The sequence below is a fragment of the Lagenorhynchus albirostris genome, chromosome 3 (assembly GCF_949774975.1).
Source record: "Lagenorhynchus albirostris chromosome 3, mLagAlb1.1, whole genome shotgun sequence".
NCBI lineage: Eukaryota > Metazoa > Chordata > Mammalia > Artiodactyla > Delphinidae > Lagenorhynchus > Lagenorhynchus albirostris.
This window is the reverse complement of record NC_083097.1, coordinates 113,255,669-113,273,259: the sequence shown is the minus strand read 5'-3', so window position 1 is coordinate 113,273,259 and position 17,591 is coordinate 113,255,669. Positions and strand designations below refer to the sequence as shown.

Below are 17,591 nucleotides of genomic sequence, written 5' to 3'. Positions count from 1 at the left end.
AAATTAACCTGTTTTTCTATCCACATAAAAATCTAGGTTTGATCCTAAGAAACTGTGGCTGAATTTCCTCAGGAAGGCTGCTTCAGCGGCCATCAGTAAGCAGCAATGAGTCTAGGCCTGCTCCGTGCAATACTTGCCCTTTAGTAGGGGCTCAGTCTGCATGGGGACGAGCACGAAAGCACAGTCCCGCTATAGTATAGCACTGAAACAGAGGTGTGTGGCCATGCCTGCATGTTGCTGCAGTTTTGTCATAGTGTGGGAGCTCAGTGGGGTAATACACCTGAAGCAAAGGCAGCAGCATCCATGGTGGCCATTTCTGTGGCAGAACCCCTGAAGAACTAGGCACATCAACAGGCAGGAAGGGACAATAAAACTAACATGGACTGAGTACTTTCTACATGCACGTTACCTCATTTAATCCTCCTACCGACTCTATGGCCCACAAAAGTTATCCACATTGTACAGGTAAAAGCACCGAAAAGCATTGTACTAAAGCACAGGGAAGTTAAGTGACATTCTCAACTTTGCACAAATGGAAATAAAACATACAGCCCTTGGCCTGTTTCCGCCACATCATGACCTCACACTCTCCACGTCCACCATTAGCTTGGCCTAAACCCACATTTCAGCTTTTCGGACACTCCTCCACCCAAGGCGGATAGACTGCTGTGTAACTTAACCAATATTCTTCCATTAGTATAAGAATAGTTTGGGTTATGAAATTTGTCTTAATCTCAGTGACAGGACAATAATTTCTAGCAAGATTTCATAACTTCTCAAAATATACCAATCACGATATTCTTTTTCATCTCAACAATTTTTGTTTGCTCTGCCCCTGGGGAACCTGCAGGATCCTGGGAGAGTAACTAGCATCTTTGCCTTATCACCCCACAGGTTGGGAAGCAGCACCTTCAGAAACATGCAGCGCCGGCACACGACACTGAGGGAAAAGGGCCGCCGTCAGGCCATCCGCGGTCCCGCCTACATGTTCAACGAGAAGGGCACTAGCCTGACGCCCGAAGAGGAGCGCTTTCTGGACTCGGCTGAGTATGGCAACATCCCGGTGGTCAGGAAAATGCTGGAGGAGTCCAAGACCCTCAACTTCAACTGCGTGGACTACATGGGGCAGAACGCGCTGCAGCTGGCAGTGGGCAACGAGCACCTGGAGGTCACTGAGCTGCTGCTCAAGAAGGAGAACCTGGCGCGGGTGGGGGACGCGCTGCTGCTGGCCATCAGCAAGGGCTACGTGCGCATCGTGGAGGCCATCCTCAGCCACCCGGCCTTCGCGCAGGGCCAGCGCCTGACTCTCAGCCCGCTGGAGCAGGAGCTGCGGGACGACGACTTCTACGCCTACGACGAGGACGGCACGCGCTTCTCCCACGACATCACGCCCATCATCCTGGCGGCCCACTGCCAGGAGTATGAGATCGTGCATATCCTCCTTCTAAAGGGCGCGCGCATCGAGCGGCCCCACGACTACTTCTGCAAGTGCAATGAGTGCACTGAGAAGCAGCGGAAGGACTCCTTCAGCCACTCGCGCTCCCGCATGAATGCCTACAAGGGACTGGCAAGTGCTGCCTACTTGTCCCTGTCCAGCGAAGACCCTGTCCTCACCGCGCTGGAGCTAAGCAATGAGCTAGCCAGACTAGCCAACATTGAGACTGAATTCAAGGTAACTCTCCCACTTACCACCCTGCAGGCAGATTGCCCTGTGGGCTCTTCCAGGTGTGTCCAGGAGCCAAATGGGTTGTCTTCTGGTCTAACACTGGGTCTTGCCTATTCAGGCTCACAGGGAGGAAGGGAACTTCCTCAAGGTGTGGCAGATGTAGGCCTGAAGGAAAAGCAGCCCATTAGGTGAAATATTTGAAACCACATAAATGTGGTAAAGAGGTGACGTAAATGCAAATCCATACAGTAAAAGACATGCAGCACACAGGCAAGATTATACTGTGGTTCTAGTATAAATGTCTCAGCTCTGCCCCAGGCAGCTCAGGAATGTCTAGGATACTTCTGGTTGTTTCCTAGTCCAGGTCTTGGACTTCTTGATTGTCTCACCTGTACAGTTTTCACATTTGTTTTGTTCATAGCTCTAACCCATCCTAGACTACTGTGTTGATCCTAGATTCAATAGCAATAGCTTGCTGAATTGAGAAAGGCTTGCAGTTATGTCAAAGGGCTGAGGAGGAGGTACACCAAAATAAAAATAAAACTCTCTGTAGAGTTGGGCTTGTCATCCCAGTAGATGGGCCCAAGGCGACACCCCCTGAGAATGCTTGGAACTACCAGGTTAGTCCAGGAGATGGAGACCCAGCTCCAAAGTCCATTATTCAATAGTGGTCCTGTGCCTTTACTGTCAACTGTCACTCCCCCTGAAAGAGAAAACTGGGACCTAATTCTTTTGACAGTTTAATAATAAATTAAAAGCAAATATTTAGTGGGCACTTACTGTGTACCAAGCACTAAGTTCCTTACCTATATGATGTTTAATCCCCTCAACAACCATTGGTATGGGTACCATTATTGTGTCCATTTTATATGAAGGCACAGAGGTGGAGAGGTATCATGTAGCCAATAAGTAGTAAAACCATTGTTTTAATCTAGGCACTCAGACCCCAGAGCCAGCTCTTAGCCATTCTGGGAAGTTGTGAGTCAGAGGCCTTATTCACACATTGGGCTTCTCAGAGTTTCACTTGTCTCTATCTGAAAGATACCTTCCACTGCAGAAGGTGTGGCTGAAAGAGTAGAAAATACAACTGGGCTCATAATTTCTCATCCTGCCATTCAGTCAGAGCCTATGATGCCATGAAGCATGCAAAAAGGTTTCACATGTTGGGCTGACACAAGATGTCACCGGCAGGAAAGGAGTTCATTGTCCAAATAAGATGTCAGGGCAAGAGTTGCCCCTGCATGGGACACAATTAGGTGGCGAAGGATTGGTACCAACTCACAGCAAAGGAGGCCTCATGGACCATCCTGTTCAGGAAGATCTCAAAGGAGGAAACAGAATTGGGCTAGGCTTTAATGAGCAGAAGGAACTGAATCAGTGGGAAGAGAGATGTAGGCATTCAGAGGAGGCAAGTGAAGGTGAGGTCCAGAATGGCCCACAGCAGGCAGGGGACTGATGAGATACTCCATGTGACTACAATAAAGACTTCCTGTAGGGGCACCAGAAGGAAAGCTGAAGAGATGAGTGGGCAGACCTCAGAGGGCCCTGCATGTCAAGCTGAGCAGTTTGGATATTATCCTCTTAGAAATGGAGAGCCCCTGAAAGTTTGTGATTAGGAGACTAAAATGAAAGCTAGGGTTTTGGAAATTTACTTGACTGGTAGGTAACATGAATTAGAGGATTTGGAGTGTGAGACACTGAGACTGAAGAGGGGGACAATTTAGTTGTGCATGCATGAGGCCACTGAAGCCTCTCTGTAGGAATGGGATCACCCAGAGCCAGGCACTGAAGAACCAGGCTTACAGGAAGCTGCAGGGCACTGCAAATGATGAATAGATGAAAAATCCTGTAATTAAACTAATTTCACTCCATCTGTCCCCTTACCTTGGATCCATCTACTGAACTGGAGCCACTTCCATAAACCCTGTAACATTCATAGCCTCATCTAGAAAAATTGGTGGATGTAGATGTAGAGATTAACCAAAGAAGAAGCGCCCAAGGAATGTGGCTATTGCCTCTCATTTCCTTGTTTCTGTACAATAAACTCCACCTACCAGCAATAAGTCCAGTGATGTCCCAAGGAAGCTTAGTGGAATTTTGCTTGTTCCCTAGGCTTCAGACTGAATATGCACAAGCATATAAAAGAAATGGCTAAGCCAATTAACTTAGATATTTCTGCCCAAGAAAAAAACAATTCAAGCAAAAAAATGTTTTTTGGATCAGATTATCTGGATAATTGCCCAATTCTCTATTTATCTGGAATCTGGGAGCATGCCAGCCTTACTAAATAAAATGATGCTAGACTAACATTTGGAAGTACATCTGAGCCATTTGTTTTCTTTACTAAAACCCAAAGTCTGGCATATTTTAGTATATATAATAATCTAAAACTGGAAGTTTGTTGAAAGCATCTACTATGATATTTTGATTTAAAAAGTAAATTATGGGGCTTCCCTGGTGGCGCAGTGGTTGAGAGTCCACCTGCCGATGCAGGGGACACGGGTTCGTGCCCCGGTCTGGGAAGATCCCACATGCTGCGGAGTGGCTGGGCCCATGAGCCATGGCCGCTGAGCCTGCGCGTGCAGAGCCTGTGCTCCGCAACGGGAGAGGCCACAACAGTGAGAGGCCTGCATACCGCAAAAAAAAAAAAAGTAAATTATGAAAATTATGTACAATTAAGAACATGACTAACATAATGACAAATCTTTTCTACAATGCAATGAATAAGAGTTAGCATAAATACATTTGCTGGCTATTAACATCCCCCTAGTTACCTTTGTTTGAAATAATGTCTTTCAGATTGTCGACAAATGGTGCATTATAAATTAACATAAGCCTTCCTTTAGAACTTTATTATTTATTAAATTGTCCTTACATGTGCATTCCTGGCATTATAAATCTTCCCAGAGAAAAGAGCAGCTTATTAGCAAGAGGGAAGTCGAACTGCGATAAAAGAATAAAGAGCAAGTGATGTGTTCTAAAATGGACTCTCCAGGAGTCTGTTCTGCTTTAGAGGGACTACACATTGATGAGTGCAGCCATGTGGTATGGAGATGACCCAATGCCATCAACTGTATAAAAAGGCTATCAGGTTCTCACTGGAGATGTCATAAGTCGTCCTCCAGATCCTCTAAAACACTCATTCTGGGAGTGACTCTTCCTGACTAGAAAATATCATGCAGGAAAACCTGGATTCAGTTGCCCAAGCTATCGGGTTTTTTTGTTTGTGTGTTTTTTAAAGATGATGTTGGGGGTAGGAGTTTATTAATTTATTTCTTTATCTTTGCTGTGTTGGGTCATCGTTTCTGTGCGAGGGCTTTCTCTAGTTGCGGTGAGCGGGGGCCACTCCTCATCGCGGTGCGCGGGCCTCTCACTGTCGCGGCCTCTCTTGTTGTGGAGCACGGGCTCCAAACGTGCAGGCTCAGTACTTGTGGCTCACGGGCCTAGTTGCTCCGCGGCATGTGGGATCCTCCCAGACCAGGGCTCGAACCCGTGTCCCCTGCATTAGCAGATTCTCAACCACTGCGCCACCAGGGAAGCCCCAAGCTATTGCTTTTAGAGTCTTTTTAATTTACCACCAGAAGAAAGTTTAGTCATTAGCAATAAGTAGAGCCAATGTCAAGGTCTCCAGTAAATTCTGGCTGGAGTCAGGTGCCTGCTAGCAAGCCATTATTTGTAGTGTGGAAATTATGCACATATTTTCTTACGTCTCTCTAATCTTCTTGGGTCTACAAAGATATTAAAACTTGACGTGGCAGTGAGGCCTCCCTAATGCCATGAATGGTGCCCGGTAATCTAGTAAGCACTCCATAAATCCTTGAATAAAGGAAATCCTGGAAAGATAATCGTATCACTGATGAAGCAAGTGATTACTTTTATCTATGATTTAAACTCTTCCAACAACTATGGATTTAACAGAGGTATGTGACGGACCTGGTGAAATGAGGAAGCTCTAAAGATTACAAGGTGGTTGAAAACTAACACACGTTAAATAACTGAAGACCAATCATATGCTGCACCGTCTGGTGTCAATGACCACTCAACTCCTGGAGGGCAGAGAGTGTTTTCCTGGTCTTGCCCACACAGAACAGAACACGTGTCATCTTGGAGCACTGCCCACAAATGGCATTTTGGTTAACTGATTTGTCTACACAGTAGGAGACAAAGGAAGGGAAACTCTATCGGATAGACTTTTCAGAGGTGTTTCATCCTGATGGAACGGGCTTTCTGTGTAGAGGTGCCTGGAGTAGCCTGGAAAAATAAGGAATCTGCCTATCTCAGTTGAGTTACAGCTCTGCCACCATGAACACAATAAGGTCTTTACATTTCTCTTGAATTAGCCTGCATGGTTTTCTTCACTGATCATCCTTCTGATAAAATTGCTCAAGGTCCCCTTTATTTTGCTGGTATCTTCTCAGTCAAATTCCTGGGCATCCTGTCTAGGTGTATTGTTTATCTGTGGAGCTGTTATTTCAAAAGGATTACAGATGTGTTTCAAAAGGATTTCTCTTTCTTCCAACTTAGAGTTATGCCAACAGCAATGTCTGGTGGGAGTGGGGAGGGGATGGGGAAGGAAAGTATGACAAAGGAATACTGTAGAGGGAGGTTTAGGGGTTTGGAAGGAAAGAGAAAGCAGGATCAGGATTGGAGGTATTCCTCTTGCTTTCTCACCTTTTGCTTAAATTGAAAAAGTACCCAGTGTTCCCAAGTCAAGAAACTGTGGAAGCCCAACAAACACTTTACCTTAGTTATTTAAGATTTGGTCATTCTGAATAATAAGCTGCAACTAAGAAGGCTTTTCCTGTTGACAACACATCAGCATGGCGGCTGCAGACTGTGCTTCAGATACAAGCAATTTATTCTTAGAGACCACAGAGGGGAAGAGTAGGGGGGAAAGAAAGCTAAAGCTATAACTTCATCTTGCTTGAAGTGCTGATGATTTTTCTGTTTGTCGATGGGTTGTTAACTACATGCATTACGAAAAACAGATAATGAATTATGTATCAAGGCTTCTGTTGCCATTTTAAGACCCATAAAAAACTCTCTGGGCCTAAAATACCACAAATTAAAAATGCAAATAATGATAAATCGGACCAATTTGCCACCTGCTACGATCTCTAGTGAGATCCCATTGTGAAGGTAAAGATGTTGAGATGACAGTTTGCAATTTGCTTGCAAACTTATCAAAATGGAAAAGGGAAGAGAAGGGGAGAAGGTGAAGGAGTGACTTTGTATTGTGGAACACATCTGAACCCTGGAGTCTGGAGCCATGAAGCTTGAGCAAAGCCCTCTCTGGGCCTCGGGCAGTACTGAAAGCTGAACAAGCCCATTGCCCCCAGCCTCCGGAGGAATCTGTGTTTGCACCTGTTTCTCATATGCTTTGAATATTTTTAGGATTTTTAAATTTTATAGACCAACATCCTGGGAAAATACACTTCCTTGAAGTCTGAAAGCTTGGCTGGTAGTATAAACAAATGCCTGCTTAATATGCAGGAAATGACTTGAAAATTGTTTCCTTTTCCTTTGGGAAATATTTTTAAGCTGTGAAGGCTACAGGTCTTAAAAGCAAGTTGTTTTTGCTGTTGTTTAAGAGAATCAGGCAGAAACCTCCTCAAAGCACTCATTTATATACCATCCAAAAGACCCTCAGGGATCTGACTGTGTCACCCAATCCCTCTGCTTGAGCATCTGAGGATGCAGAATGTAAGCAGAGAAGAGACAGATCACAGATGTCAGGTGATGAGCTATAATGGGACAGCCCCCCCACCAAGCACGCACAGGTAAAATGCGGCCAGAGCATGTGCGCTGGTCTCCATACCTGAGAGAAAGATCCAGGGACTGGCTTATCCCAGGAGAAGAGACAGGTGATTCTGCCCACGTTAGCTTTCTCTTTTTCTATTTTTCTACCTAAGTGTCTGGAGGAGCACTTTCACCAGAGCATTCATTAATGAGTCATCACAGGAAAATGAGCTAATTAATGTGTCCTTTAATGACAGTTTTTCATTGGGTCACAACTAATGCCTTAAATGATTTTTCCTCTTCTACTCTTTATGCCAAGAGTATTAGCCTCTAAAATACAGGGAGACAGTGTAAGTTGGGTGACGGGTATTCAGATGGGAAAAAGGAGGCCACTATGCTAGACGAGGACAAGGACAGGGGACAGGCTTTGGGTGAGCACCCAGTGCAGCCATGCTTCATTTTCTCAAGGCTATGGAGTCGAAAGCACAGAGCTTGGCTCCAGAAGCAGAATGACCTGGGTTCCAGTTCAGAGTCTTCTCCTAGCAACCATACAATCTTGGGCATCTGTTGGAAGTTTGTTTTCTTATTTGCAAAATGGAGATGGGGGAGGGAACAAGTGTTAGGAAAGAACTGCAACGTGTGGGAAATGGAATGTTTGTTTTCCCCACCCAAACACTTGCCCTTACCCTAATCTCTGTAAATGACATCTCGATTCACCCCATTGTTATGAGCTTTCAATGCCTCATCCTATTCAACCTCCAGAATGTCCTGGCACATATTAGGTACTCAGTAAATATTAGTTCAGTAAAAAATGAGTCAGTGAGTGAATTAATGAATAATGACCTCCGAGGGTGTTGGTGAGGATTAAATGAGATGAAGAATATAAAACTCTTTGAAGAGGACCTGACCCATAGTAAGTACATAATTTTCCCCAGAGATCGCAGTGGGGATCCCTTTTTGTTCCCCAAAGCCCACTGGATTTTCAGCACCACAACTTTTCTTCCCAATAAACACAACTTAAATTTCAACACCTCCTCTGTTCAGAGGGTCTTCCTGATTTCTGCTAATCCCTCCCCAATCCCAAAGATATTTCCAGAATAAGAAAAAGTACAGGCTGTACGTATGAGCTCCATGATTAACAATAGGTCAAGGGAGTATTCTCCAATTGGAAAAATGCAGACCACTGAAACTGAAGAAGGCTGGCGTGCTGCTAAAATATTGCTGTGAAAAGAAGCAACATGGGCAGGAAAGACAGAGGCTGCAAAGAGGGGGAGGGAGAAAATGGGCAAGCTGAGCTCCTGCCAAGTACAGACGGAGATTATTTTTTGAAAAATATCTCTGTGTTAAAGATTCATCACTACACACAAAAAAACTGAGAAAAAATCATTTCCTATACAAGTGCAACTATCAGTCTGAAATATCAGAGATATGGAGAAAATGGAGGCAGTTCTTAGAGGATATCAGGCAATGAGTAGTAGCACAAATTATATCAAAAGGAAATGATGAAAATGTAGAGTTTTTCCCTGAAAAAAAGTTACAGTTCTATATATAAATTAATCATAATATACCAACAACAGGGAGGCATGCGTTTTACTAGCAGCAAATTCACATGTAGATTAAATGTGGAAAATATATGTCAGGAGGGTGGATGGAAATATGGTCTGTAGACCTGTAGAATATCAGAACTGGATGGACCCTAGTTACAGAGCTATCTGAAAATTCAGCATTCATGCAAAAAATACTTAATTAAGCCTCTAGTATGAGCCAGGCTCTGGGCTGGGTGCTGGGATGAAATGATGAAAAGATAAGTTCCTGCCCTCAGGACCTTACAGTCTAGTGGGGGAGACAGGCGTTCTTCATATAATCACACAAATAGCTTTACAAATCATGCTGAGTGCTAAGCAGTAGAAGAGCAATTTTAAACGCACTGACTTACTGGGACAGCTGACTCTGTGTGAGTGTGTGCATGTGTTGAACGATTTCTCAGAGATGACAACATTGAAATGAAAATGGAGGGTATGAGACAGCTAGACAGCAGGGAATGGGAAAGATGGTTCCAGGCACAGCAACTGCACGTGAAAAAGCCTAGTGAAGAGAGGGAAAAGAGAGGCCTGTGTAGAGAACTGTGACTAGCTCCCTATCATAGGGAGTAAACAGAAGAGGTGACAGGTGACAGAGGTGCTAAAGAACCACTCAGCCGTGGCCTTACCCCTTGGCAGCCTCGGTAAGAAGTTGGAATTCACTGTAGGGTGAATGGGGAGCTATCTGAAGGTTTCAGCAGGTGAGTGAGTGACTCAGCTTGGGAAGATCCAGTCTGCCTAGGGTACTAAGTGGCTGGGAGGGGACAAGACTGGCAGGAGTTGGACAACTGCTGTAGGAAGGGGCAGTCCTCCCAGGAAGGGGGCGGGGGGAGTGGCAGAAGGACCAGCACATCTCAACCAGCAGGTGACTCACTGCAGTTGGAGTGACAGCACAGTCAGAGAAGGAGACGGCTCCTGGCTGTTTCCAGGACAGCTGTCTTATCTAGGAGTTCCCAGGAACTTCTTCTGTCCCTAGGGCCTCTCAGTGCTCTCCAGAGAGACACAGGGAGGGGAGGGAGCACAGAGCCAGTTCTTTATTTCTTCTCCAAGGTGGAAGCCCAGTGGAGTAGCAGGAGGGCAGGACAGTGACGAGGATTCTGATTTTCTACCTTGAACTTTGGAGGTACAGAAGGGTGTGCCCCAGGCTTGGCCAAACTATTCACGGCATAGCACCGCCAGCAGAAAGGTATCGGAAAGTGGGTTCAGAAGTGATAACCCCAGTATAAAAAGTTTTCCACTAGATTTCAATCTTTCCACTGCGCTTTTGCAGATTCTCAAGACATCTTTCTCCCTGTGCTTGCTGCATGGCCCAAGTAAAGTTTACATTAAAGTAGAGGAAAATATCTAATCTCATCTCTGATTTGTGTTCAACTGGAGCTCATTTTATCACAAATAAAGGCACAAAGGAGACCGCTCCCTCGTCTTCCTCCAAGACTCTGGATGTTGAGAATACCAGACCAGGAGGATACTGCAGGCAGATGAGGCTCTTCTGGGTACCCAGAATCCTCCTTGGTGAAATCCCAGTTGAGTCTAGGTGGATATATTAATTTCCTAGGGCTGCTGAAACAAAGTACCACAAATGTGGTGACTTAAAACAACAGAAATTTATTTTCTCATAGTGCTGGAGGCCAGAAGTCCAAAATCAAGGTGTTACCAGGGCCATGCTGGCTCTGAAGGCTCCAGGGTAGGATACATGCTTCCTTGGCAATCCTTTGCCTATAGATACGTCACTCCAATCTCTGCCTTTGTTGCCACATAGTGATCTCCCTGTGTGTTTGTCTCTTGCCGTCTTCTTGTAAGGACATTCTTAAAAGGACCAGTCATTTTGGATTAAGGGCTCACTCTATCCCAGTAGGACTTTGTTTTAACTAATTATGCCTGCAAAACCTATTTCCAAATAAGGTACCATTCTGGAGTTCTAGGAAGGATGTGAATTCGGCGGGGACACTACTCAACCCTATACAATAGGTAGCAGCAGGTTGAGAAACTGAGGAAGGCTGACACCAGGAATCTAGGCAGACCCACAGAGCAGGGCAGGATAAAAGTGCAAAGGTCAGTTATTCTGGGAACCAAAAACAGTCCTAAAACTAGGAGGTCGTTCTGGAAGAAAGGACAGAGACTACTGATGCGTTCTACTGACCAAGGCACAAGCTGAGACAGGCTAATTCTGTAAAAGACTCTGTGTGTGTGTGTGTGTGTGTGTGTGTGTGTGTGTGTGTGTGTGTGTGTACGTGTGTGTCTCCGTGTGTGTGCACGTGTGTGTGTCTGTGTACGTGTGCACGTACGTGTGTGCGCATGTGTGCATCTTTACGTGTGCATGTACGTGTGTGCTTGTACGTGTGCACGTGTGTGAGCGTGTACATGTGTGTATGTGTCTCCGTGTGTGTACGTGTGTGTGCGTCTGTGTACGTGTGCGTGTACGTTTGTGTGTATGTGTGTGCGTGTTTGTGCGTGTGTGTAGGTTGTGTGTACGTGTGTGTGTGTGTGCGTGTGTGTGTCTAGGAGAGGCAGGGTGGCTAAGAAGTGGGAGGTAGCTGACAGAAGCAATAGGGGAGACAGTAATGGGCCACGACCCCTATCCAGTAGGAGAAAAACATTTTCAAGTGTTGGGTTTGGGGATAATGAAAATAAAACACACGGATTAGAAAACCTTTAGAGAATATAGAAAAGTAGAGGGAACAAAAACGTCAGCATTGGGCTTCCCTGGTGGCACAGTGGTTGAGAGTCCGCCTGCTGATGCAGGGGACACAGGTTCGTGCCCCGGTCCGGGAAGATCCCATATGCTGCGGAGCGGCTGGGCCCATGAGCCATGGCCGCTGAGCCTGCGCGTCTGGAGCCTGTGCTCCGCAACGGGAGAGGCCGCAGCAGCGAGATGCCCGCGTTTCCTCCTAGTGCTCCCTCTACCCCCAGGTACAAAAATTGAATTAATACTACAACTACTTGATGGATCATTACTATCATATTTTTGTTTCCCTTCATACTTCACCCCCTATTCTCCCTCAGCCCCAAGAAAAGCACCCACTTCAATGTATTTAATGTATTTACAACGAATATTGTGGCATTCCCCCATGTGATATCAACACATTACAAATAACAGTTCCTAGAAAATTTTAGTGTCATGTGTCCTGAGGAAAACTTTTCCACTACCATCTTAGGTTGCCATGGTTGGGGGCCTGTGAATTGACTAACAAAAGACAGATTAACGGGAGAAAAGACCGAGTTTATTCACACGCACACAGAAGTGCATAAAAGAAGTGGCTCCCTAAACAGCTAAAGACAGGGGTTTATATACCAACCTAGCAGGGTAAGGAAGAGGAGAAAAGGGTTTAAGGAAAAACAGGATGTTTAGGAAACACATGGGCTTTTAGGGATACAAAGGGAAGGCTTGAGAGTTCGTGAAGTTTGTTCTCATCCAGGTGGTCAGTCTCCTTTCTGGCTGTAAACCACGCCCCCAGCCCCTCCACAGAGGGGATTTATGGCAACTGTATTTTTGGGAGGCTCTCCTCAAGTTAGCAAAAGAAGTTTAGTTACTGTTTGTTCAGATGTTTTTAACTTAAAATAATCTTCATGTCATTTTGATGATTTTGAGAGTGCCTACACGTACTCATGAAAACTAAACCTCTGAGCCCCATCACAGAACTCCTGTGGACCAGTATGAGGTGAAGCTGGGCCCCAGGGACTAAGGAAGGGCCATGTGAAGAAGGGTTTCTGAGTCGTGCCCAGGGAGAGACAGATTTGCCTGTGTAGGGGAGGAATTTTCCCTCCACCTTTCTGAGTGCAGAGCTGAGACCCCTGTGATAAAGACTAACAAAAGAAAAACAAACAGAAGTACAGAGAAGCACATATACCTTGTGTATACATGAGAAATACCCAGGGAAAAATGAGTAACTCTCTGAAGTGGCTTAGAACTCAGGATTAAATACCATCTAATAGGGAAAGGTATGGAGGATGGGGGCAGGGGTGCAGGCCTTTTAGGGGAGAGTAAATGAATTTTAGGAAACACGAATGGGCGCGTAGAAGAATAGATGGGAGGTATGATAGTTTGTGACAAAGTCTGTCTGGGTATAGTACCTCCTCTCCTGTGACAAGAGCCCATCTTCCCTGGTTCAAGAAGCTCCCAGGGAAGGGATTTATGGCCATCAAGTTCCTTCTGGAGGATCTGTCTTGAGGCAGAAAAGGGGCATTCAGAGAAAGCCTCTCTCTGCATTTGCTGTTTTTTCAAGTGTATCATGCAAACAGATGAGAGAACTCAGAGATGAGTAACTCAAAGGGGTAGTTAGAACTTGGGCTTATATAACATCATAACAAAAGGATAAATTTTTAGACACATGACAAGACAACAGAAAAGAACTCTGAGCTTCTAGGGGCATTAAATTGTGGGAAGGTAAATATATGGGGAAACTAATGGTAGATGAGAGCTAGTTTTAACAAGGTTGTTGCGTAGATACCTCTGGTGCTGTCTCTGGGCTGGTAAGGGTCTAGTCTCTGGTGATTAACATCTGCTTTCCTTGTTAGAGAGCGGAGGAGGGACACCCTTTACAAATTTATGCTCTGCTTTTAGCCAAGTAGGAGAGGGCAGAGAGCTTTTCTTGTATCTGCTTCTTCTTAATTGCCTTTAGCTGAGAAGAATCCTTATGACAAAGCAGCCCATTTTAGGGTGGCAGATTCTGCTACCCTTCAAGCCCATGAATTGTAAGAAGCTGGAAAATACCATAGCAGCTCTTGGATTCCAGGTAGAGTTCCATTTAGTACCAATTAGGAAAACGGAGAGAACTGCATTTGATTGCAAAGGGAAAAAAGTTTCCATTGTTCAGAAATCTCGCTAGGCATTGATGAACTAGTGTCTCTCTCTCTCTCTTTCTTTCTCATTTATAAACTATGTGATCAGTACCTACCGTAAGTGTTATACACTCAAACACAGTGTAGGGATAATAAACACTCTTTTAATATCCTGGCACAGGCTTCCTTTCAAAACGTGTATTACCTTAGCACTAGGAGGCCATGGACTTTTCCATCAGCTCTCAGTAAGACAGATCGGGTGGTATGGTACCGTCTGCACTCTTGCCGACCCCAGGAGCCTGGAGGAGTTGGAGTACAGGCTCTGGTCACCGCAGATGCAGAATGGTATAAGGCCCAGGAAAAATAAGGAAACTAATCTTGTGTACCTAGTCCTAAAATTACAGTGATGTAAGAATGACTGAGGCTAAAATTTTCTAAATACTATCAATTCTCAAACAGAAAAGCACTCCCCAAATGCTTGGTAGCATGATTATCTTTCATATTATGATGTTCTTTCCATCTCCCATACCTACAGTGTGAAATTAATAATAATGACCTGTTTTTCTGGGCTACAGAGCAGGTTTACTAATTACTGATGGATACGTGCTTTGAACATTAAGAAGGGCCATGCTGAGATGCTAAGCTTCTCTCTCTCTTCCTCTCTTCACCCACACACACACATCCTGGAAATACAATACACTTCCATTTACAGTAATACAGGTGCTTGGACCTGGGGCATCAGAATTCATGTTTGCATTTTGGGGAAGGATAGCATGCCTTTTACTGATACATGTTGAAGACCAGGGCTTTGCCTGTTGAGTTAATAGCTCTCTCCAGCTTCTCCTACATATACTTTGAAAGCAGTAGCTCAAGAATCTTTCTGATGACAAGTTCTCTTTTCTGGTGATTATTAATTTTGCTTAAAGTTTATTCTCCAAAGAATTCACCTAATACCTTCCCGCAGCACATCAGAAACTTGATTTTTTATGTGCTTAAACCTGATATTTTTAATGTAAGCATGGAGATGAGAGCCAGGAAATGTGGAAAATATGTTTTAATTTGGCTTAAAAAAACTAGGAGCAAGAGTTTATTTCCCCAAATGGTATTCCCTCTAAGATTACAAAAGTAGAAAGCAGATTTTAAACACAGGGTTGGATCTTTTCTTTACCTAAAGCAAATATGTGAGGCATGTGCTCACGGTAGTCAGATTTCAGAGACTACTTGAGGGAACCAAATAGCTTGGAGCCTTGTGGTCATACTCTGCCCAGGGCACAGCATATGTCACACAGGTGATTTGCCACCATAAAAGACGATCCTCGGGGGCAATGCTAGCATGGGGGGCGCTGAGTGAGGAGACCCGGGGCTCCACCAGGAACTGACTTGTGACCTTGGCTCAGTCACTTTACTTCTCTGCAGCTCATCTTCCTCATGCATAAGACCAGGTACTTTTACTAACAATCCCTTGTTGAGTCCCCACTTCTCTAGGCCTTTCTGCTTCTCATTTCTACAGGGCATTTTCATAAACAACATCTAAGTTGAGATTTAAGAAGAGATGATTATTCCCATTTTACAGTTGAGGAAACGGACTGAGAATGGTTAAATGGTTTTCAGCAAATGGTGGTCTTCTTTCTGTGTGCCAGATACTGCACTAGGTACTAGGGCTACAAGTGCGGAAGAGACCTGAACTCTGTCCTCAAAGCAATGGGAGAGACTGGGGTGTTGAGGGATAAACAGAACATAGTAGAGTAGGAGCAATATGCTATGAGAACACGAAGAAGAGCGCAGCAAACTGCCTGGTGATGTGAGATAACGATTCCTGGAAAAGATGATATTCTGAAGTGGTTCTTGAAGGATGAGTTTGGCAAATGGAGAAGGGAAAGAAAGACATAAAGGCAGACAAATACCATGTGCAGAGGCGTGAACGGCCCAGTGTTCTTGGTGGACAGGTGCAGCTGGATGGGTTTAAGGGAAGGGGGCTAATCTTAGGGAAGTATATTGAAATATGGTAATAAAGATGCATGGATTTTATCCTGTAGCTTTTTAACCAAGGGGATAGTGGTTTGGCATCAGGGTAGAAGGAACTGTTGTCGGTAAACAGTCCAATCAGGAGGCTAATTCAAAAGCCTAGAGACCAAATTCTAAGGACTTGAATTAAGATCACGACTGTGAGTGTGGGCAGTAGGGCTCAGACAGTAGAGATTGTTTAGATCAGAATCCACAGATCTTGGTAACTAATTGGCAAAGACAAAGATGAACCCAGGACTTCTACCTCAGGAGGCTGAGTGGATGGGGACTCTATTTCCTGAAGCAGAAAGCAGAACATCGGGTCTGGATGTTTGGAAGACCCATGTGTTCAGCTTGGGGCATGCGGAGTTTGAAGTGTGTGCGGGACTTACCAGTGTAGACGACCACTTGGCAGTTGGATATTGAAATCTGCTCCTTAGAATACAGGTTGGGGTTGGAGGTAAAAACCTGGGACTCATCAGCACATAGGTAACAATGGAAGCTGTAGAGAGAAATGAAAGCATATCAAAGCCTTGGTCTCTCTCTTTTTATATTTTTACAAAACAGCTTTAAGTCCTACTTCCAAGTGTTATTAAGTCATTCTTTGGAGAAATCAGTCAAAAAACTAGAATCTTATTTTCCTGATTAGATTTGAACTTATTTAAATGCAATCACTTACTCATCTTTTACCCGTGTCTTCCGGGACTTTTAGAAAGTCAGTGCAGTTTGCTATGCACAAGATAATGAGCCTTGAACAGGCAAGTCTGGCTCCAAGACCATCTCTGAGAGCCAAGAATAGACCCCCATTCGCACCTCCTAGATCTGTTCCCTGGTAGCCACACACCAGCACTTACTTGTGCCTCAGCTTCCCATAAATAAAATTCTTGAATCAGAGTATATGTATGGTCATTTTATGCAACACTTATCAAGTCCTATAATGTGGCATGCCCTGGGCTGAGATATACAAATGAATGAAGTTAATTAGTCAAGTATGAACATGTCATACCTGTCAAAGAGAGCACTTTGACAGGTCTACTGGACCCCAAGAATAAAATGCAGTGGGTGCCCAAGCATGAAACAGTGGATTTCCCCAGGGATATCAGGAAAGCCATCCTGGAGTTACCTTCCGCCTGGTCTTAAGAAGAGTAGGGTTCTTAGAGGAAGTAAAGAGGAGCATCAGTCCAGACTTGGGAACACAACGGACAAAGGCACTGAGGTGAAAAGAACGGTGTATGCTCTTTTGATCAGAGAAATCATAAGTACTGATGTGCCTAATTTGGTTTTGGGGTTTTGTTTTATAATTAGCAGGGCTCTACGTTTTTTTAATTCCTACCTTGCCATCTAGTCATTAGACCCTCTTAATCAATAGCATTTTTCAGCAATCACAAGTAAATTTTTAAAAAATTACTTCTATACATATGCTGTGCTATAATTACTCTTTAAAAAAAGTTTCCTGAACATTTACTATTCTGAATCTATAATCAGGTGAATCATGACATAATCCTCTGGAAGGGTATGTTATCTGCTAATGCCAATTCTAAATTAGTGTTTCTCTGAAATGTTTTCACAATATACGGTAAGTACAAATAAGATGCATAGGTCATATTTGCTCTGAATCTCATTTTGGATCTCCTTTTAATTTGATATTTAAAAACAACAAAGTTATTAGATATCAAATAGACAAGACTGCAGTCCTGGCCAAGACAGCACCAAAGGTGAATACTCCTCTCCAGCACTGAGATTTAAGGGTTTAGCAAATTCACCCAAAGGAAAACAGGCAGGTTTAAACATTATAACTCACTCAAATTTTTTTGCTTACGTTG

The 17,591-nt window shown here is 44.3% G+C and overlaps 1 protein-coding gene across 5 annotated transcripts in view; it reads left to right on the top strand.

Annotated features, from left to right (window-relative positions):
- Positions 1-901: 901 nt before the first annotated feature.
- The window catches only part of TRPC7 (transient receptor potential cation channel subfamily C member 7), a 122,684-nt gene continuing 105,994 nt past the window's right edge, over positions 902-17,591 (top strand). For 4 of the 5 annotated variants that reach the window (XM_060146269.1, XM_060146268.1, XM_060146267.1 and 1 more), the window contains exon 1: positions 908-1,672. In XM_060146269.1, coding sequence (XP_060002252.1) covers positions 920-1,672 — 753 coding nt within the window. In that variant the 5' untranslated portion in view covers positions 908-919. Of the gene's footprint in view, positions 1,673-17,591 lie in introns of all 5 variants that reach the window. The other variant, XM_060146265.1, reaches the window with a different exon arrangement.